This window comes from Aquarana catesbeiana, linkage group LG08, assembly GCF_042186555.1.
Source record: "Aquarana catesbeiana isolate 2022-GZ linkage group LG08, ASM4218655v1, whole genome shotgun sequence".
NCBI lineage: Eukaryota > Metazoa > Chordata > Amphibia > Anura > Ranidae > Aquarana > Aquarana catesbeiana.
The window spans coordinates 299,858,187-299,881,892 of NC_133331.1; the positions used below are offsets into that span (position 1 = coordinate 299,858,187).

General features: G+C 43.3%; 1 protein-coding gene across 1 annotated transcript in view; it reads left to right on the forward strand.

Annotated features, from left to right (window-relative positions):
• The window catches only part of LOC141106855 (uncharacterized), a 38,545-nt gene that overhangs the window by 9,103 nt on the left and 5,736 nt on the right, over window positions 1-23,706 (forward strand). The window contains 8 exon segments of the mRNA XM_073597785.1: window positions 197-294; window positions 403-538; window positions 3,917-4,902; window positions 21,513-21,603; window positions 21,720-21,817; window positions 21,934-22,075; window positions 23,187-23,284; window positions 23,400-23,535. Of these exon segments, the coding sequence (XP_073453886.1) occupies window positions 197-294; window positions 403-538; window positions 3,917-4,902; window positions 21,513-21,603; window positions 21,720-21,817; window positions 21,934-22,075; window positions 23,187-23,284; window positions 23,400-23,535 (1,785 nt within the window).

Consider the following 23,706-nt stretch of genomic DNA (forward strand, 5'->3'; position numbering starts at 1 on the left):
ACAATAGATGTATTTAGAAGGACACAAGGATCTCTACACGGACATCATGATGGAGAATCAGCCGCCCCTCACATCACCGGTTAAGAGGAGACTTTATTGTATAGGAGAGAGCAGTACGGAGGATCCACCTAGATCCCCCATCATCTGATAAACACATAGAAACAATGTATTCAGTCAGTGTGTGTGTTTCCTACAGATGGATCCAGTAATGGGAACCCACCAGAGAGATGTCCTCGTTCTCTGTATTCCTGGGATTCCACACAGGAAGATCACACCATCCCTCAACACCATCAGGTAGGTGGGACTAATCAACTAGAACTCAAAATGTATTCTAATCTATGAGAGGTTATTCTTCTGTGTAATCTCTTGTTTCTCTTTACCAATGTATTCTACCATCTTTAGGAACTGAAAGACATCAAAGTTGAAAATAAAGAAGTAGAAGAAGAGAGGTTGGTGAGTGGAGATCAGCAGTCTATGAAGGAGGGGGAGATGACTATGGAAAGTAAACGGGAGAAATCTTCTCTACATATGGACACAAGTAAGTAAAAAACACTAAATATAGAACCATTTTCCATTATTATTTTACTTCTATGAGTATAAAGTTTGTATTTACATTGTTACATCAGAGGAGAAAAGGTCTATGTCTACTGAATTCACCCAGGAGGAAGACAGAATAACCATATAAAGCTCGGCCTCATAGGTTAAAAATGTTCTTTCTTGATCCGAAAAGGCAATCAGATAACTTCCCAGATGAACATTCTAAAATGTTTTTCCTACAATTTGTTAATAATCATATACAGTAGCAGCGGCTGGTGCTCAACATTTTTGGGGGGAAGCAAACAAACTGAAAAATTAAACTGTTAGTAATGCAGGACTGTAAATAGCCATTTATCAGGTAATTATGTATCATTACTGCTACAAACAACTGTGCCCATCATATGCAGCCTTACTGTGCCCGTCATATGTAGCCTCACTGTGCCCATCATATGCAGCCTCACTGTGCCTGTCATATGCAGCCTCACTGTGCCCGTCATATGCAGCCTCACTGTGCCCATCATATGCAGCCTCACTGTGCCCATCATATGCAACCTTACTGTGCCCATCATATGCAGCCTCACTGTGCTCATCATATACAGCCTCACTGTACCCATCATATGTAGCCTCACTGTGCCCATCATATACAGCCTCACTGTACTCATCATATGCAGCCTCACTGTGCCCATCATATGCAGCCTCACTGTACTCATCATATGCAGCCTCACTGTGCCCATCATATGCAACCTCACTGTGCCCATCATATGCAGCCTCACTGTGCCCATCATATTCAGCCTCACTGTACTCATCATATGCAGCCTCACTGTGCCCATCATATGCAGCCTCACTGTACTCATCATATGCAGCCTCACTGTGCCCATCATATGCAACCTCACTGTGCCCATCATATGCAGCCTCACTGTGCCCATCATATGCAACCTCACTGTGCCCATCATATGCAGCCTCACTGTGCCCATCATATGCACCCTCACTGTGCCCAACATATGCAGCCTCACTGTGCCCATCACAGTAGGCCAATCACATCCACATTTAAAGTAAAATAAAATAAAACCACTTAACATAATGAGTTCTCCTCAGAGCCCCCTTTTTACATCAGGGGTCCCCATCAGAGCCCCCTTTACATTAGATGTCACCATCAGAGCCCCCTTTACATTAGATGTCACCATCAGAGTCCCCCTTTACATTAGATGTCACCATCAGAGTTCCCCTTTACATCAGGTGTCTTCATCAGAGTTCCCCTTTACATTAGATGTCACCATCAGAGCCCCCTTTACATTAGATGTCACCATCAGAGTCCCCCTTTATATCAGATGTCCCCATCAGAGCCCCCCTTTACATTCAATGTCACCATCAGAGTCCTCCTTCACATTAGATGTCCCCACCAGAGTCCTTGTTTACGTTAGATGTCACCATAAGATCAGAGCCCCCTTTACATTAGATATCCCAATCAGAGTCTTCCTTTACTTTATAGATGTCCCCATCAGAGTCCTCCTTTACATTAGATGTCCCCATCAGAGTCCTCCTTTACAATAGATGTCCCCATCAGAGTCCTCCTTTACATTAGATGTCCCCATCAGAGTCCTCCTTTACATTAGATGTCCCCATCAGAGTCCTCCTTTACATCAGATTTCCCCATCAGAGCCCCCCTTTACATTACATGCCCCCCCCTCCCCCCTCGTACTCACAGAAAGTCGCCTGTCATTCACCTTTGGACGGCCGGGATGAGTCAGAGAAACGGAAGTGAAAGAAACAGGACCCGCCAATCACACATCACAGCAGGGAACAATGCTATAGAGGGAGTGTTCAGGGCGCAGAGTTCAGCTCCCCGAGGACTTTCTAAAGGAAGCCAATAGAGCTTCTTGTTTGCAATCACGTGATTGCAAATACATCATGCTTCCCATAGCAGCTGTGTGTCCGGCGCCCTGCACACACTTAAAGGACCATTGTTTTTATTTCATTTATTTATTTTTTTCGGTGATTGCAGTAAGTCATGCTTCAAATACACCTGTGTGTCCGGCATCCCACACACACTTAAAGGGCCAGTTTTTTTTATGATGAGTAGCTTTGGATGGGTGGCGCCCCTGCGCCCCCTATGGGCGGGCCACCACTGATATACAGTATTTGTAATAAGAAGAACATCCAATCATTTTTATTAGTCATCTGGAACCAGATTATTCCTCATCCACAGAGCTCTAAAAACAAAGCTCCCCTTCCGTATACAGAGGTTAGTTTTTTCTATTTAATTACACACAATCTATGATGGTCATGTACAAAATGAAGAATGTAACATCATTCTGTACAGGAAGGACTGAGAAACCTTAACTGCTGATAGCAAAAACATCAATGTGCTGTGGGTATTGAAAACCATTTGAAAGCATCAACTCTAGTCCTCACCAGAAGAAGGCAATTATATTTATCATATTAACCAATGTTCACAATTAAGGAGGAGGAGATACTGTACATCATATGAAAGGTCCATCTCCATTCCTCAATATAATGTCATGTTCCCAACAAATGAGGAGGAGATACTGTACACCATATGAAAGGTCCATCTCCATTCCTCAATATAACGTCATGTTCCCAACAAATGAGGAGGAGATACTGTACACCATATGAAAGGTCCATCTCCATTCCTCCAATATAACGTCATGTTCCCAACAAATGAGGAGGAGATACTGTACACCATATGAAAGGTCCATCTCCATTCCTCAATATAATGTCATGTTCCCAACAAATGAGGTGTAGACACTGTAGATTAGGGGTCCCCAAGCTGCAGACCAGTACCAGTCTGTGGCCTGTTGATGATCGGTCCACATAGCAGGAGGTGAGTGGTGACTGCAGTCCGGACAGGACTATCACAGAGCACGGTCACCACTCATCATTTAATCGTCAGGGAAGGGGACATGAGATCTGGAGAGAGAGTGGGAGTCTTTTCATATTACCAAGCATTCAGATCTGCAGCTCCTCCCACCCCCTGCCCTGCTGATTGGATGACATCGTCGGTGGGGCGGGAGACCTGGCAGAGGACACAGAGGACTGATAACAGCCTCTGCCCTGCTGAAGGTAGGACTGTGCAGGGGAGGAAGAGATTTAAAGAGGCAGTGATGGGGGGACCATGACTGCAAGGGGCACTGTAATGGGGGGCTGTGATTGTGGGGGAGGGGGGCACTGTAATGTAAAGGGGCACAGTGATGGGGGGCTGTGATTATGGGGGCACTGTGATGTAAAGGGGTGCTGTGATTTTGGGGGGGCACTGTAATGTAAAGAGGCACAGTGATATAAAGGGGATCGCACTGTAAAGGGACATTGAATACAAGATTTCAAAAATTCTTCTAACATTTATTGTAAAATTATTTCTCAGCAGATGACCATAATGTGCGGAATACGTCTGAGGAATCTTCTGATAAATCACATTCCAGGACTCTAAGATCTCACAGTAGAAATACTTTAATAGATCCGTCTATTCCCGAGGAATCTTCTTCAGGGCAGGAAGGAGATCACACAGAAGAGAGTTCATTGTCATGTTCAGTGTGTGGGAAACTTTTCACAAATAAGAGAAAACTTCTTAGACACAAGAAATGTCACACTGCTGAGCGTCCCTATTCATGTTCAGAGTGCGGGAAATGTTTTATTAGAAAAGGACAACTTCTTGAACATCAGAAAATGCACACTGGTGAACGCCCCTTTTCTTGTTCAGAGTGCGGGAAATGTTTCACTAGAAAACAAAGACTTCTTACACATCAGACAATTCACACAGGTGTAAGACCTTTTTCATGTTCAGTGTGCGGGAAATGTTTCTCCGACAAAAGAAATCTTATTGCACACCAGAGATGTCACACGGGTGAGATTCCCTATTCATGCTCAGAGTGCGGGAAAGGTTTTCCTACGAAAGGAAATCTTAATAGACACCAGAAGATTCACACGGGGGAGTGTCCCTATTCATGCTCAGAGTGCGGGAAAGGTTTCATTACAAAAGAAAAACTTAATGTACACCAGAGAGCTCACACAGGTGAGCGTCCTTATTCATGTTCGGAGTGTGGGAAATGTTTCAGGTGGAAATTTTCATTTGATGAACACAAGAAGATTCACACAGGGGAGCGTCCCTATTCATGTTCAGAGTGCGGGAAATCTTTCATTCAGAAAAAGGGCCGTGATGAACACCAGAGAATTCACACTGGTGAGCGTCCTTATTCATGTTCAGAGTGCGGGAAATCTTTCATTCAGAAAAACACCCGTGATGAACACCAGAGAATTCACACAGGTGAGCGTCCGTATTCATGTTCAGAGTGCGGGAAATCTTACAAATCGAAAGGAGACCTTGTTAAACACCAGAGAAGTCACACGAGATAACAACTTTTCTCATGATAACAGTGGTGTGTTGGGGGTGGGGCGGAATATATTGAATGTTTTTCAGGTTCGGTTTGATAGATCTGAGTCTGCAGGGATTGAATTCTAGTAATACGATCCTCTAAACATATAGAGATGACTCGGTCCCGCACTCACACAGACCGCACCATACAACTAAACTGTGCTAATACATGGCCAGATATGACAATACATGGACAACACTTCTTATTGGTTGATATCGGTTTCTGTACATTATTGCTCTTTTTATGTATTACTGAAGAAGCCGGCTTCTCATTGGTCCAACCAATAATAAATACACTTTATGGTTTATTATCTTCAATTATAAAGGTTTTGATTTAGACTCTATCTTAGTTTTTATTGTTTGTTTACCACTTAAAGACCGCCATGTTATTCCCCCTTCCTGTGTACGTCACTCTTTCATTTCCAGCCAGAGGCGGCTCTCTAATTAGGCGAAATAGGCGGTGGCCTCAGGCCTCGCAGTCATAGGGGCCTCGCACAGCTGGCTAGTTTACCTAATTAGAGAGCCGCCCCTTCCAGCAGCAGAGATCTCCGCCATCACACAGTCCTGTATCCCCTCACTTTGCTACAGGGAGAGATACGGGCTGCGAGTGAGACCTGTGATCGGAGCTCCGGATCACAGACAGGGAGAGCCGCTCAGTAGAGCTCTGACAGATCTCCCCCCTCCCCCTGCTGCCCGCACAGCCAGACAGAAGAGGAGAGAGAGCTTCTGCTCCTCCTCCTCCCGCCCTCTCCTCCTGTGTTTGCCCCGCCCACTCTCCTCAGCAGTGTTCTCTGCTCTGCCTCAGAGAAGGGGATGCGTGGGCGGGAAGATTCAAGCTGGAGCCCAGGAAAGAGAAAAGGACAAGAGGAGTCTGATCCATCCATCCATCCATCCATCCAGTCCCTCCTGCCTCCCAGTGAGTACACTGATGTAGGGGATGCTCTTCCTTCCCTTTCGTCTCCACCCCCTTCTCTTTCTTTCTTTCCTTCTATCTATCTATCTATCTATCTATCTATCTATCTATCTATCTATCTATCTATCTATCTATCTATCTATCTATCTATCTATCTATCTATCTATCTATCTTTCCTTCCATCTCTCTTTCTTTCCTTCCATCTTTCTTTCTTTCCTTCCATCTTTCTTTCTCTTTCTTTCTTTCCATCTTTCTTTCCTTCTTTCCTTCTTTCATTCTTTCTTTCTTTCTTTCGTTCCTTCCATCTTTCTTTCTCTTTCTTTCTTTCGTTCCTTCTTTCTTTCTTTCTTTCTTTCTTTCTTTCTTTCTTTCTTTCTTTCTTTCTTTCTTTCTTTCTTTCTTTCTTTCTTTCTTTCTTTCTTTCTTTCTTTCTTTCTTTCTTTCTTTCTTTCTTTCTTTCTTTCTTTCTTTTTCTTTCTTTCTTTCTTCCCAGGAGTGCCGATAACAGATGACCCTACCTTTTTGTTTATTTACCGTTGGTGGGAACCAGAGCTGTGTCAGTTGCCAGAAGGTAAGCATTGCGTGAGCACCTGTTTTTTTGGATCGGTGGTCGGCTTTCATAGCGCTTGACACTGGATTTACTTCAGGGGGCATTTTTTTTTTATAAAAAAACTGTGTTTGTGTTTTTATTTCTTTTTGACACTTTTCAGGTGAACAAATAGGCGTACTATGTACTCCGTACTTATTCACATAGGGGGGGCTGGGAGCTGGGGACCCTGTTTGTTATTATTTATTATTATTTCACAAAGTTGTCATTTTAACAAGTTATTTCTCACACACAACATGGGTATACTTATGCCCCGTACACACGATCGGATTTTCCGACAACAAAACCGTGGATTTATTTCCGAGTGATGTTTGCTCAAACTTGTCTTGCATACACACGGTCACACAAATGTTGTCGGAAATTCCGAATGTCAAGAACACGGTCACGTACAACACGTACGACGAGCCGAGAAAAAGGAAGTTCAATAGCCAGTGCGGCTCCTTCTGCTTGATTCAGAGCATGCGTGAACTTTTGTGCGACAGACTGGTGTACACACAATCAGACTTTCTGACAACAAGTTTTGTTGTCGGAAAATTTGAGAGCCTTCTCTCAAACATTTGTGTGTGGAAATTCCCACAGCAAATGTTCGATAGAACATACACAGTCGGACTTTCCGACAACAAGCTCACATCGAACGAAATTGCGATTGTGTGTACGCAGCATTGCAATTACACTTCAAAACATTTTCTTCTACTCCTTTCAAGCATGGGGATACCACATGTGTGAGAGTTTTTATTTGTCTAGATACATAAAGGGGTCCAAAATCCAAGGAGCACCTTCAGGCTTTCAAAGTGCATAAATCTTGCAGCTGACTTCCTATCACATTTCTTGAGGCCCTGCAGTGCGAGGATAAGAGAAACAACCACAAAACGACCACATTTTGGAGAGTAAACACCCCAAGGTATCTTTGTAAGAGGCAAGATGAGTCATTTTTCTGACACAAGTTTTTAGAAATGACAGGAAGTAAATTAGAATTATTTACCGTATTTATCGGCGTATAACACGCGCCGGCGTATAACACGCACCCCAAGTTTAGGAGGGAATTTTAAGGAAAAAAACTTTTAGGAGGGAAGTTTAAGGAAAAAAACATTAAAATGCCCATCAATGCAGCGTTATCAGTGTCCATCTGCAGCCTTGTCAGTGTCATGTCAGCCTTTTCAGTGTCAGTGCAGCCTTGCCCCAGTGTCCATTGTAGCCTTGTCAGTGCAGCCTTGTCAGTGCAGCTTTGCCCCAGTGCAGCCTTGTCAGTGCAGCCTTGTCAGTGCAGCTTTGCCCCAGTGCAGCCTTATCAGTGCAGCTTTGCCCCAGTGCAGCCTTGTCAGTGCAGCTTTGCCCCAGTGCAGCCTTGTCAGTGCAGCTTTGCCCCAGTGCAGCCTTGCCCCAGTGGTCAGTGCAGCCTTGTCATTTTAGCCTTGCCCCATTACAGATTTAAATATGGAGCAGCGGAGTTCGCAGGGACTCGGCGGAGCTGAACGAGCGCCGTCGAGATCACAGTGACTGGGCGGAGCCGAGATACACATAGCCAAGTGTACTCGGCTCTTCTCGGCGCCGCTCACAGTCCCGCCCAGTCCCGCCCTATGATGGACATAACACAAGTCCAATGGCGGGACTGGGCGTGACTGTGAGCGGTGCCGAGAAGACCCGAGTACACTCGGTTATGTGTATCTCGGCTCCGCCCAGTCACTGTGATCTCGGCGGCGCTCGTTCCGCTCCGCCGAGTCCCTGCGAACTCCGTGGCGCCATTTTTAAATCTACACGCTATGTGTATGTCGGCGGCGATCGCCCCAATCGATCAAAATTAGTGGGGATCGGCGTATAACATGCACCCACGATTTTCCCCTGATTTTAAGGGGAAAAAAGTGCGTGTTATACGCCGATAAATACGGTAATTTTTTTACACAAACCTTTCATTTCAGTTAAAAATATTAATTAAAACCATGGTGAATCTCACTGTGTTTTGATCAACAAACATAGTTTATTGATCAAAAACAAACCCCGCCCCCCTCTGACAACACGGGGGAAAGCCACAGGGAAGTCCCTGTGCGTCAGAGGAGGGCGGGGTCAACGGGTGGCCCCGCCCTCCGTTATATAGAAAGTGTCAGAGGAACCGAAGAGTCACACGGCGGAAGACTCCCACTGAGGCGGATCGTGTGGACGGAGAAGAGAAGAAGCCGGAGGAAGATGCAGGAGGAGAAGAGCGGAGGAAGAAGAAGATGGAGAAAAAGAAGATGGAGGAAGAAGAAGAACACCGAAGGAAGACCAGAAGAAAGAAGATGAAAGAAGAAGAAATAAAGGACTTGTCAAAACCGTCTCTTGTGTTTTTTAACCTTTTTGACACTTTTTTGTGAAATGGTAGGGGTACATTTGTGCCCCATTACCAATTTACATGGGGGAGCGGGATCTGGGGGTCCCCTTGTTAAAGGGGGCATCCAGATTCTGATAAGCCCCCCGCCCGCAGACCCCCACAACCACTGGGCAAGGGTTGTGGGGATGAGGCCCTTCTCCCCATCAACATGGGGACAAGGTGCTTTGGGGGCTACCCCAAAGCACCCTCCCAATGTTGAGGGCATGTGGCCTGGTACAGTTCAGGAGGGGGGGGCGCTCTCTCGTCCCCCCTCTTTTCCTGCGGCCTCCCAGGTTGCGTGCTCGGATAAGGGTCTGGTATGGATTTTTGGGGGGACCCCATGCCATTTTTTTAAAAATTTTGGCGCAGGGTTCCCCTGTGGGGAAAATCCATGCCGTTTTAATCAATGAACTGTTATGTGTATTGCCGGACCGACAATTCATTATAGCCGGCGCTAGCGATAGTAGTTTTACAGGACTTTTTTTCCTTTAGAAATGTCATTTTGCTGTCAGACTGTTCTAAACACGGGAAACATGCGCCCCTTTACAGGCATACTATAGACACCCCCCAGGTATGAAATTTAAAGGAATATTACACTTTTATTGTTTCGCTTTAGGCATTAGTAAAATCACTGCTCCCGAAAAAACGGTCGTTTTTAAAACTTTTTTTTGCATTGATACATGTCCCCTGGGGAAGAACCCAGGTCCCCAAACACTTCTTATAACAATACCATGCATATAAGTCTTTAACATTTGCACTTTTGATTTCTCCCATAGACTTTTAAAGGGTGTTCCGCGAATTTGCCGCTCATGTTTGACCCGAACATAAAGCCCATCCCTAGTATTCAAAAGGGAAAGAAAACCAGGGGGATAGCCAGTAGCTCACTGGGGTGTATGGGTTGGGAAGGCTCTGTACGAGAGCAAACACAGCATCCCTCAAATAGCTGACTATAGAAAAAGATGAAAAGAGAGCCTCACCTGCAGTAATTACTAGGGACCATGCAGCTTATAGATATTTTATTACACAAAAATATCAAATGGTAATACAAAAAACACCGGATAAAAATCCCACCACCAGCACCTCAGTAAAGCAATAAAAATTAAGCAACGTCTGATCAAGCTGCATCTTGATCAGACAACGTTGTCTCTTTTAATTTTTTTTACTGAGGTGCTGGTAATGGAAATTAAATCTGGTGTTTTTTGTATTACCATTTGATATTTTTGTGTAATAAAGTTCCCTTATCTATAAGCTGCATGGTTCCTATGAAGAAATAAAATCCAAATGCAGTCGCCTCATGTACAGGGAGGAACAGAAAAGATAGCTAACATGTTTATGCCCCATCATGGCGCTTATTCATAAGCGCCATGATGGGGCGTAAACATGTTAGCTATCTTTCCTGTTCCTCCCTGTACATGAGGTGACTGCATTTGGATTTTATTTCTTCATATCAATAAAGATGTCTTCTATGGTGTGCGGCCGTCCAGGATATTTTTCTCTTTCCTCAAGCTTGTGCGGAGCCAGCACCTGTGAGTTCCATTAGGGTGGGTGTCTTGATACGGATTTGAGAGATTGAAGCGGCAATCTTTTGCTTCTGCATGGTTCCTAGTAATTACTGCAGGTGAGTCTCGCTTTTTACCTTTTTCTTTATATCCAAAAGGGGTAGGTTTATATGCAAATAAAGTTTTGTGATGTGTTTGGCATTATAGCTCCCTCGTGGCTCCAACAGAAAACGACTACAAAAAAATACATTCTACTACTCCTCCCAAGTATGGGAATAACACATATGTGAGACATTTTTAATGTTTGAACCGATTATCTATTGACTTTTTAAGGGCTTAACCACATAGAGAAGCCCAAAATCCAAGGAGCACTTTCAGACTTTTAAGGAGTGCATCACCCTCCTAAATAGGTTGCTATAATGATTAGGAAAATGTAGTTCTTTTTGGCTGAGGAGCAGTTTGTGATTGCTTTGGGCTGTTATGGGTTTCGCCGGCTGCAGGTTTCATTATTTCCCCTTGCCTTCTGAAGGATTCTAGAATGTAGTGGGCTGGATGAAGCAAATCAGCAGCCCAGCTGATGTTCTTCTTCATGTGTTCATCGTGGTCCCAGCTAGTCAAGGGCTAGAGGGGCTACTTCTGAGGATCCTTTCTAATCAAGGGATTTCACTTGTGATCTTGTCTGGATAGCTCAGTGGTGAATGTTGGACTGATATTGGAAGGGGGCATCAAGTTATACAGAAACATTGTGCGTACAGACCACAGACCAGGAAACCTCTAGATTGTTTTATTGAGCCTGAAAGAGTGACTGTTGCTGCGTGCCTTGCTGTCTGTGCATTAAACTGGGGAATGAACTTTGGGCAAACAGGGGCTCCTTCGGGGTGGGCACTACAGGGTATAAATAACACATTTAATTTCCAGATTACCTATCACATTTTGGAGACTAAGGAGCACCAGGACAGTAGAAATGCCCCAAAAAATTGGAAAAGTAGACTTTCTAAGATGTATAGTAGGACGCAAGGTGAGCTTTTTTGAAGTTGTACATGTTTGCCATAATCTTATTTAACACATTTGTCATTGTAACAAGTTTTTTCTAACATGCAGCATGGGAATACTTCCAATCACACCCAAAAAACAGAGCCTAACCACATAGAAAGATCCAAAATCCAAGAAGTACCCTCAGGCTTGCTAGGGGCAAAAAGTACACATCTAATTTTCTGATCTAACTATCATATTTTGGAGGGCCTGAAGCACGAGGACAGTAGAAACATTCACAAAATTACCACAATTTGGAGAGGTAACACCCCAAGGTATTTTATTTTTTTGGCACACGTTTTAGTAAAAAGGCAGAAAGAAAATTAAATGTTACTATTTTACACAAAGTTGTCAATTAATAAAAAAATGTTAATACATAGTATGGGCATACTAACAATTACACTCCAAAACACATTCTTCTACCCCTCCCAAGTACGGGAATGCCACATGTGTGAGACTTTTTTTAATGTCTGGATTGATTATATGCTCACTAAACGAAGGGTGCGTAACCCTACGCACCAAAGGTCATTGGTATTAAATAAGAGGAAGGAGGTTATAGGCGCAGAGGCTTGGTCATAATACCTAATATGCAAGCAGTGTTATTATAAGGTATAAGTCCAAAAATGTCCAAGGCACTAGGGCAGGCTTCTTGGTGGAGTTTAGCAGACTCTGAATATACAAGGACAAAAACTAAAGCAGAGAAGCGCCTCTGAGTGCAGTAAGACTTTGTATTTTAAAAGACCCCCCAACAGAGCTACTTACAATAGATGGGTAAACAACAGGCACATCAATAAGTGAAAGTCCAGGACGCCAGTTGGAGCAGGCTGCAGGAGCTGCTGGTACCACCAGATGGAATGTGATAGAAGTCCCCATGTGGAGGAGGAAGTTGGCCGAAGTCCTTCCAGCAGCGGGTGGACAGCCAGGAGAAGGATGACACAGGCAGGGCTCGGAAACAGAATGCAGCGCGTTTCGGAACATGCGCTATACCTCATAGGGGCATGCGTGCTCCCTTCTCAAGCAAATAACAACACCAAATGATGTGGTATATATACAGCATACACAGACCAACCGGCCGGAAGTTTCCTGCCAACTCGTGGAGAGAACTGAGCAAGGTACAGTATGCACATAAGAATTAAAAACACTGATAAATCTTGTAAAACTTATAAATACATAATAATAAATGATAAAGGATATATTATATAGACATATGTGCAAATAAATCATTACTTGATAGACATTTCATGGGGTAAAAGGTAAAAACATAAAACTATAACTTTATAAATACAGTCCAGAGATGTTTTATATAGTTTGATTGAACGTTATGTCCTAATACGAATGGCCTCTGGTGTGCAGGGTTACACGCCCTTCATTTAGCGAGCATTTAGTGATTACCAGTTCAGGTATTTTGACATACTTGTGTCCCAAAAATCAACCAGCATTGCATATAAAAACAGTTTACGGTAATGGTTGCCTATCTAAAAGTGGTAAGGGAATACAGCTCTGTGTTGTCACCTGTAGCAGTCCTTGTACCTGCAAGCCAAGCAAGCCTAACCTATTGATATGTGGTTGTCCTCAGGAATGCCATGCTCACTGACCAGGAAGTATAGGAGGATGAACAAAGGGTGAACAATAGAGTTCCTGTGATTCCAGGAGTGCAGTTGTCTGTAGAGGATGGCTGGGACTGGTGTCTCGGGAACTTAGTGGGATACACAGATGGGTCAAGTAAGACGGCAGACAGTAATGTGGTCAGCAATCAGGTACTGGTGTGGCGGTGATCAGGAACACTGTTTCTAACTTACACTGGTCTGGGGACAATGGGACTCAAGTTGGTGATCAGGAACACTGTTGCTGGCTGCACTGGTCTAGTTACAGTAGGACTGGTGTAGTGGAGATTGGGAACACTGCTACTGGCTTACACCGGGACACATGAAGCATTGATCAGAAATGATGTTGGTGGCTTACACTGGTCTGGTGACACTGGGACTGATTTGGCAAGTGATCAGAAACAGTGTGATTGACCTACACTGGTCTGGTGGCTTTGGAACTCATGTGGTGATAATCAAGAACACTGTTGCTGGCTGACACTGGTCAGATGACACAGGGACTGCTGTGGGGGTGATCAGGAACACTGCCGATGACTGCACTCGTCTGGTGACAGTAGGACTGGTGTAGGGGTGATCGGGAACACTGTTATTGGCTTACACTAATGTAGTGACAGTGTCATGGGGTGGCAGAAATCAGGAACACTGTTGCCTGGTGATTTTGTACTGGGATGGCTAGCAATAAGGGACACTGTTGCTGGTTGCAATGGTATGGTGATACTGTACTGGAGTTAGTAGTGATCAGGGACATTGGTTGGCTGCTCTGGTGACACTGTACTGTGCTTATGGTGGCACCAACATGCAGCATTTGTTCATATTTGTGATGCCTGTGATTGGTCACAGTGATCACATGGGACAGGGCAAATTTAATTGGTCTTGCACCCTGCTCCTTGATCTGCCGTAACTGATGGGCTTAGTGATTATGGAGCACGCTACTGCACACTCTAGAGGGCGCACATGAGCAGTGCAAAGGGGAGGCCATTCTTATACAGCCCCCAACCTTCAGGAGCCCGCCATCTAGGGTTGCCACATCATCCCATTAATCCAGGACACACATTAATTACACAGGTTCTGTGGCTGATTAAGGTGGTAATTAAACTCACTTGGTGCCTTATCTGCATTAAATCAGCCTCAGAACCCGTGTAATTCATATGTGTCCTGGATTAAAGGGATGATGTGGCAACCCTACCGCTGTCTTGTTGTTTTTATACAACGGCTACTGTATATGGGAAGTGGTTAGGCACCAAAACTGAAGAACAATCTAAGAAGCAGCTTTCAAAGTATTTAAAAACACAGGCTGCAGTTGTTTTTTTCTCCACAAGGTGCTGATCTCACTTACTTTCAGTGGAATGCAGAGACAGAATTCCTTAGAAGACAGGAAGTGATTTCAACTATAGATGGGCGGTTCCTAGAGATAAGACAGTTTGCAGGAAGAAGAGGAGGATATCCTTGCAATCGGCAGCAGAGGAGGTAATACAAATTATTTTCTATTTACACCCAGTAACACCTCCCGTCATGTCCGTCCTCTTCCTCCATAGTCACTGTGATGTCTTTTACCTCCAGCAGATACTACTATACAGACGTATATATATAGAGTATTATAATATGTACACAGAGCCTCTGGTTTATATACCAGATACATCCTAAATATAGAACCATTTATCCAACTGTCCATCCAGAGCCTCTGGTTTATACACCAGATACATCCTAAATATAGAACCATTTATCCAACTGTCCATCCAGAGCCTCTGGTTTATAGACCAGATACATCCTAAATATAGAACCATTTATCCAACTGTCCATCCAGAGCCTCTGGTTTATAGACCAGACACATCCTAAATATAGAACCATTAATCCAACTGTCCATCCAGAGCCTCTAGTTTATAGACTGGATACATCCTAAATATAGAACCATGTATTCAACTGCCCGTCCAGAGCCTCTGGTTTATAGACCGGATACATGCTAAATATAGAACCATTTTTCCAACTGTCGGCTGGACAGTTAGCTTTGCCAATTAGCACTGTCAGGGCCCTCTGATTGGACAAAGTGATGGTTACTTTCTCCAATCAAGTACTCATGGTCCCACCCCACACTATAAAAGCTAACTTCCCATAGCCAGCTCTTGTAGTGTTGTTGGAGTGTAGAAAGATAGAGTAGGGCTCAGTTTGCTACTAGCGAGTATAATGTGTTCACTTGTTGTGTCTCTGAGTATAGAGTGTTAGTATAGTGCAGTGTTTAATACGGCATTACATAACATTTAGTGCTGTATACTCTTCCTTTTTTTTTTTTGGTTGCTGTGTGTTTTTTTCCTTTTTTATGTCTTTTTTTGTGTCCCCTGCCTGCCCCCCTTTTTTTTTTAATTGTCAGCCACAGTTTTTCTGACTGCGATGCGGGTGTTCCCCCTTTTTTATATATTCATTCATTTTTTAATAGTTTTTACATTTCTGTCAGCGTCAGTCCTCAATTTAAAGTTTACCAAACACCACTTTTTATTGAATTCCCAGTATCTTTAAAATATGAGTAACAAGCCCCCCTCCTATAATGTTTGGGATGCCAATACGGAGAGGAAGACATTCCCATACTACTATGAGGGGTCCAGCAGCGTCTGTGTCAACAAGCAAACGTGGACGTGGTCCGTCCTCAGGCAGGCCAACTTTGTCTCTGTTTAGTGATGTTGCCCGTGTTATCCAGCCACAGGAGCTGGTGGACTGGTTTACTAAACCATCCTCATCCTCTATGACTCTTCAATCTGGCACTAGTGTACAGTCCACCGCAGCTGCCAGAGCGGCTTATTCTGCCTCCTTGTCCACAGCTACTTTTGTCATAGCCCCAGCATCATGCATGGAGGAGTCAGCTGAAATATTTGAACACAGCGACAGCCACTTGCTTCTGAGGATGCACAGACATTACTTGATTCTGATGTTAGTTCTGAGGTTGAGGAAGGAACTAACATAAGCCTACAGGGGAGAACACTGATAAGCAACAAATTGGCAATCATGTTCCCCCTGCCACAGCGTGTCGCCAAGTTGGCTCCAATTCCTGACCGTGCCATACCTGAATGGCGGTTACAGCGAGGTCTTCCAGTTCTGGGAGGGTGTTATATGACGTCCTCCAATGATCTCTCCCACTGTGCGCGCGCTTCAGCTCGCTCTGATTCTTAGGACACAGCTGATCACAGGTCGGAGTAAAGAGCCAATCACAGCGGCCCTTTACCACGTGATCAGCAGTGTCCAGTCACAGCTGATCATGATGTAAACACAGTCCAGAAAGAGTGTAACACCGATCAGACTGTGGATAAAAATTTCCTTGTGGCTGCTGGCCCCGGCTCACCACCATCAATAGTAATTGAAGAAAAAGAAGATTAGTTACACATCATGGAAGGAAGAACTTCTGTAGAATAGTTACTTTAATGTCAAGGTGCCAAAGGGCGTACACAGGACGTTACAGGAACATTGGTAGACCGGCTTCACAAGGATAACTCGTGTTTGTTCACAACTTGTAAACAAGCACGAGTTATCCTTGTGAAGTCAGTCTACCAATGTTCCTGTAACGTCCTGTCTCTTCCCATTTGGCACCTTGACAATAAAGTAACTATTCTACAGAAGTTCTTCCTTCCATGGTGTGCAACCAATCTTCTTTTTCTTCAATTACGATGTAAACACAAGCTGGTTATCGGCATTCCTTTCCTCACACTGACAGCATGAGGGGAGGAGAGCCGCTAACCAGCTTGTGTGAAAGAGACATCTACACTGATAATTGGGGCACTGATTATCCATGTCCTGATTATCAGTGCAGCCCCAGCAGTGGCCATCAGTGCTGCCAAGCAGTGCCTCCTTATCAGTGCTGCCTACCAGTGTCCATCAGTTCCCATCACTGCCACCTATCAGTGCAGCTTCATCAGTGCCCATCGGTGCCACCTCATCAATGCACATCAGAGAAGGAAATAAACTACATGTAAACAAAATTTTATAAGAAACGATGAAAAACTTTTTTTTTCAAAGTAATTGGTCTTTTTTCATTTATTTAGCAAAAAATCAAAAAACCCCAGTGGTGATTTATTACAATCAAAAGAAAGCTCTATCTGTGTGAAGAAAATTATTAAAATGTTATTTGGGTACAGTGTTGCATGACCGCGCAATTGTCATTCAAAGTGTGACAGTGCTGAAAGCTGAAAATTGGCCTGGGCAGGAAGGGGGTGAAAGTGCCCAGTAGGCAAGTGGTTAAACAACTGGTGGATAAATGGCCTAAAAGGAATGACAAGGAGTTTGAGATAGATATCATGATTAGGGATGGGCTTTATGTTCGTGTCGAACATGAGTTCGACTCGAACATTGGCTGTTCGCCTGTTCACCGAACAGCGAACAATTTGGGGTGTTCGCGGCAAATTCGAAAGCCGCGGAACACCCTTTAAAAGTTTATGGGAGAAATCAAAAGTGCTCATTTTAAAGGCTTATATGCATGGTATTGTCAAAAAAGTGTTTGGGGACCTGGGTCCTGCCCCAGGGGACATGTATCAATGCAAAAAAAGTTTTAAAAACTTTTTCAGGAGCAGTGATTTTAATAATGCTTAAAGTGAAACAATAAAAGTGTAATATTCCTTTAAATTTCGTACCTGGGGGATGTCTATAGTATGCCTGTAAAGGGGCGCATGTTTCCCCTGTTTAGAACAGTCTGACAGCAAAATGACATTTCTAAAGGAAAAAAAGTCATGTCATATGACAATTGTAAATAATGGATGGCTTCCTTTCAAGCCTTCCACTGTGTACAATTGTGTTGCTGGCTGTGATTGGTCACTACTATCGCTACTATCACTACTAACTACTGTAAAACTACTATCGCTAGCGCTGGCTATAATGAATTGTCAGTCCGGCAATACACATAAAAGTTCATTGATAAAAATGGCATGGGATTCCCCCACAGGGTAACCCCGAACCAAAATTTAAAAAAAAATGGCGTGGGGGTCCCCCTCAAAATCCATACCAGACCCTTTGGTCTGGTATGGATTTTAAGGGGAACCCTGCGCCAACATTTTTTTAAAAAATGGCGTGGGGTCCCCGCAAAAATCCATACTAGACCCTTATCCGAGCACGCAACCTGGCAGGCCACAGGAAAAGAGGGGGGATGAGAGAGAGCCCCCCCTCCTGAACCGTACCAGGCCACATGCCCTCAACATTGGGAGGGTGCTTTGGGGTAGCCAAATGGGGATGGGGAGAAGGGCCTCATCCCCACAACCCTTGCCCGGTGGTTGTGGGGGTCTGCGGGCAGGGGGGCTTATCGGAATCTGGAAGCCCCCTTTAACATGGGGACCCCCAGATCCTGCTCCCCCCCGTGTGAATTGGTAATGGGGTACCCCTACCATTTCACAAAAAAGTGTCAAAAATGTTAAAAAAACACAAGAGACGGTTTTTGAAAAGTTCTTTATTAATTTCTCCTTTTTCCATCTTCTTTCTTCTGGTCTTCCGTTGGTGTTCTTCTTCTTCCTCCATCTTCTTCTTCTCCATCTTCTTCTTATTAAAATCACTGCTCCCGAAAAAACATCCATTTTTAAAACTTTTTTTTGCATTGATACATGTCCCCTGGGGCAGGACCCGGGTCCCCAAACATTTTTTATGACAATAACTTGCATATAAGCCTTTAAAATTAGCACTTTTGATTATTCATGTTCGTGTCCCATAGACTATAACGGTGTTCGCGTGTTCGAACACATTTTTTGCCTGTTCGCATGTTCTGGATGCGAACCAAACCAGGGGGTGTTCGGCTCATCCCTAATCATGATAAAGGATGCAGCAGGTTGCTTTGATCTCCACAAATCTAGTAGTAAAGCTCACTTTCAGGGACTACAGCATGCTGTGCAGTTTTGGAGTGGGAGAAGCTCGTAGAGGAATGAGTCAGGAGAATGATGATTATGGGCATGGGAACCAAGGAAGAGGTTATGGACACGGACGGGGTTCCCTGAGAGGTGGCCAGGGTAGATTTCGCAATGACAAGTGTTCTATATGTGGTGATTCAGGACATTGGAAGAATAATTGTCCCCAAGTATGGTCCCAGTCTTGCACACAGAATGTGCCGTAACAGTGCTTGACACCTTCGGATGGGAGTTCTTTGAAATACCCTATGCCCTGACAAGGAAAAAACAGTAGGGAGGTGACCTCCATGTGTGCTCTGATTTCCAGTAATTACCATGAAGCCCCTACAATCAAATTATTGGTAGATAGTAAAAATGTACAATTTCTCGTAGATATGGGAGCGCATCCTCCTTCTTTACCACTCCCTGCCCAGGCTACAGCCCGGGTGGACGTCAGGTGACGTCCTCCCAGATCATGCCTCGCACGTGCCCTTGGGCCGCGCTGTGTCATGATCTGTCACCAGCTGTGCCCACATGACACAGCTGATGACTGATCACTGTACCGACCTTCTGCCAGTACCATGTGACCGCTGTAACTAATCACAGCAGATCACATGACAATTGTAAATAATGGATGGCTTCCTTTCAAGCCTTCCACTGTGTACAATTGTGTTGCTGGCTGTGATTGGTCACAGTGATCACATGGTACAGACTGGGCCAATCACAGCCCATCTGTGCCATGTGATCAGCTGTGGCCACAACAAATGAAACTGAATGAATTGATTTCATTCAGTAAAATTATTGCTTATAATGAAATTCACTGCTATAGGCAATCATAATGTGTAAAAAAAAAAAAAAAAAAACAATCATGATCACTTCTCCAAAATAGTACAATGTTACTGTGGTAACATTATAATACTCTGATCAAAAAGTGGTAAAAAAATGTATAAATAAATAATATATATATATATATATATATATATATATATATATATTTCCTACTGTCACCAGTCAGTGTCTCTGATCACCGCCACACCAGTTATATGATGATGCTGTACTGCACTGGTGACAGAATGTAAAAAAAATAAACAAAAATCTTTTTTCTTCTCATTTTCCAAAACAATTATGACAAACACCTTCAAAAAACAGCCATGCCTCTTACTAAATACCTTGGACTGTCTAATTCCAAAAAGAGGTCATTTGGGGGGATTATCTGTACTGTTCTGCCATTTTTGGGCCCTAAGAAATGAGATTGTCTTTCAGTACATCAGAATTGATCAATTTTCAGATTTCTCCCATAGTTTGTGGACTCTATAACATTTCTACAGACTAAATAATAAACACTGATTTGGATTATTTTCACCAAAGTAAGTCACAGAATACATTGCAGAAAGATTATTTATTTGCAAAATTTTATAACAGAAACAAAGAAAAACATTTTAAAAATTACATGGGGGGGGGGGGGTGCAAGATATTTCTATCTTCATGTGGAATATCTCTGAACTTATGTGAGATCTAACATTAAAACCATTTGATCTTACCTGATCTAACAAATAGCTTCCAAAATACCTAACTAGTTGGTCAATTTTTTGATAAGGGGGGCTGATGACGGGTTAGCCCCCCCAGCAAATAACTGTTAATATTGACTCTTCTGTGTGAGATTTTTTCAAAAATTTTGATATGGGGACAAACCCTGCAGAGGTGAACATATATGATTTTCAAGAAGATGGAGGTTTAATGCCGACATATCTTTTGAATTTTGTTTTGTGTGGAGATCCATGTGTGTCTCAATCTTGGTCCTGTTAATTGGCAAGAAGGGGAGGGGGGACATGGATTGTATTATTCTTCCAACATAAAAATGAACTTCCATCATCATCAAAAATATAAATTGGTAAATAATAAACAATTGCTTTTACAAGGACAGCACTTTAACTGAAAGTACAAAACCTCCCAAAAAATATCTTGTATTTCTGCAAATCCCAGGCTTAATTAATAGAAACACCAGATTGGCTCAGTATGTGCTGCAGACTGCAGTCACTGGAGCTCCACTCTACACAGGAATCATGTGACCTCCACTTCCTGTAGCTTCCTGTAGCTGCAGAGATTTACAATAAAGTTCAGTAGAAAAAAAAAAAAAGGAAGTGGAGTGGAGGTCACGTGCTTCCTGTCATCAGTGGAGCTCCACTTTGCAGCCAGACCCCTCTCGAAGAAACACAGGAAGTATGGGCGGAGGATGGGCTTAAATATAGGATACATTCACCCCGTACCCTGAGATGCATCACATGATGCAGTTCTAACAAGACAACAACATCACATATTGTGCGCGGATCACTCTGACGGGAACTGATAAAAGATAAGCATAGAACGTTGTATAATGTACAATATCCAAGGTGAAAGGAGGAGGAAAAAGAGAGCACACATCACTGGAACACACAAAGAGGGTAATAAGATTATTTTTCTATTTACACCAATAAATCCCCCCCCCCCCCCCCCCATCATGTCCGTTCTCTTCCTCCATAGTCACTGTGATGTCTTTATCTCCAACATCCACTACTACACAAACCTAAAATACTGTTATCAGGGCTTATTTTTTGACATGGCTAGAAGTAGGGATAATTGAAGAAAGTATGAAGTGATCATTATGACTTCCTGTCTTCACACAGGATTATAGAGCAATAAACATCTGGAGATCCATTAACACCCAGCAGCCGTCTTCACAGGACATCACCCATCACAGTGCCTCCACCTCACTGCCTGACAACAGAGCTATTTAGAAGGACACAAGGATCTCTACAAGGACGTCATGATGGAGAATCAGCCCCCCCTCACATCACCGGGTAAGAGGAGACTTTATTGTAAAGGAGAGAGCAGTACGGAGGGTCCACCTAGATCCCCCATCATCTGATAAACATATAGAAACAATGTATTCAGTCAGTGTGTGTGTTTCCTACAGATGGATCCAGTAATGAGAACCCACCAGAGAGATGTCCCCGTCCTCTGTATTCCCGGGATTCCACACAGGAAGATCACACCATCCCTCACCATCATCAGGTAGGTGGGACTGAGTAACTTGAACTCAAAATGTATTCTAATTCATGAGAGGACATTCTTCTGTGTAATCTCTTGTTTCCTTTGTACCAACGTATTCTACTATCTTTGGGGTTTAGGGTGAAGAACTGAAAGACATCAAAGTTGAGAATAAAGAGGAAAAAGAAGAAAGGTTGGTGAGTGGACATCAGCAGTCTATGGAGGAGGGGGAGATGACTATGAAGTATAAACAGGAGGAATCTTCTCTACATATGGACATAAGTAAGTAAAAAAAACACTAAATATAGAACCAGTTTCCATTATTATTTTACTTCTATGGGTATAAAGTTTGTATTTACATTGTTACATCAGAGGAGAAAGGTCTATGTCTACTGAATTCACCCAGGAGGAAGACAGAATAACCATATAAAGCTCGGCCTCATTTTCTTTAGGTTAAAATGTTCTTTCTGATCTCAAGAGGCAATCAGCTTCACAGATCAACATTCTAAAAATGTTTTTCCTACAATTATTAGTATACAGTATTTGTAATAAGAAGAACATCCAGTCATTTTTATTAGTCATCTGGAACCAGATTATTCCTCATCCACAGAGCTCTAAAAACAAAGCACGCCTACCGTATACAAAGGTTAATTTTTTTCTATTTAATTACACACAATCTATTCTGCTCACATACAAAATGGAGAATTTCACATCATTCTGTACAGGAAAAACTGAGAAACCCTAACTGCTGATAGTAAAAACATCATCAGTGTACCTACCCCACCGCCCAATGTACTGTGTGTATTGAAAACCATTTGAAAGAATCAACTCTAGTCCTCACCAGAAGAAGGCAATTATATTTATCACATTAACCAATGTTCACAATTAATGAGGAGGAGATACTGTACATCATATGAAAGGTCCATCTCCATTCTACAATATAATGTCATGTTCCCAACAAATGAGGTGTAAACACTATAGACTAGGGGTCCCCAACCACCAAGCTGCAGACCAGTACCAGTCCTTGGCCTGTTGATGGCTGGTCCACACAGCAGGAGGTGAACGATGACCGTGGTCCGGCCCAGACTATCACAGACCAAGGTCACCACTCACCTACTGTTGTGCTCCCATATTACTTCGCCTGTGTGCCCTCTCCCGGGTCTCCCACACATCACAGTGCCTCCACCTCACTGCTTGACAATAGATGTATTTAGAGAGACACGAGGATCTCTACACGGACATCATGATGGAGAATCAGCCGCCCCTCACATCACTGGGTAAGAGGAGACTTTATTGTAAAGGAGAGAGCAGTACGGAGGGTCCACCTAGATCCCCCATCATCTGATAAACACATAGAAACAATGTATTCAGTCAGTGTGTGTGTTTCCTACAGATGGATCCAGTAATGGGAACCCACCAGAGAGATGTCCCCGTCCTCTGTATTCCCGGGATTCCACAAAGGAAGATCACACCATCCCTCACCATCATCAGGTAGGTGGGACTGAGCAACTAGAACTCAAAATGTATTCTAATCTATGAGAGGTTATTCTTCTGTGTAATCTCTTGTTTCTCTTTACCAATGTATTCTACCATCTTTGGGATTTAGGAACTGAAAGACATCAAAGTTGAGGATAAAGAAGTAGAAGAAAAGAGGTTGGTGAGTGGAGATCAGCAGTCTATGGAGGAGGGGGAGATGACTATGGAAAGTAAACAGGAGAAATCTTCTCTACATATGGACACAAGTAAGTAAAAAAACACTAAATATAGAACCATTTTCCATTATTATTTTACTTCTATGAGTATAAAGTTTGTATTTACATTGTTACATCAGAGGAGAAAAGGTCTATGTCTACTGAATTCACCCAGGAGGAAGACAGAATAACCATATAAAGCTCGGCCTCATTTTCTTTAGG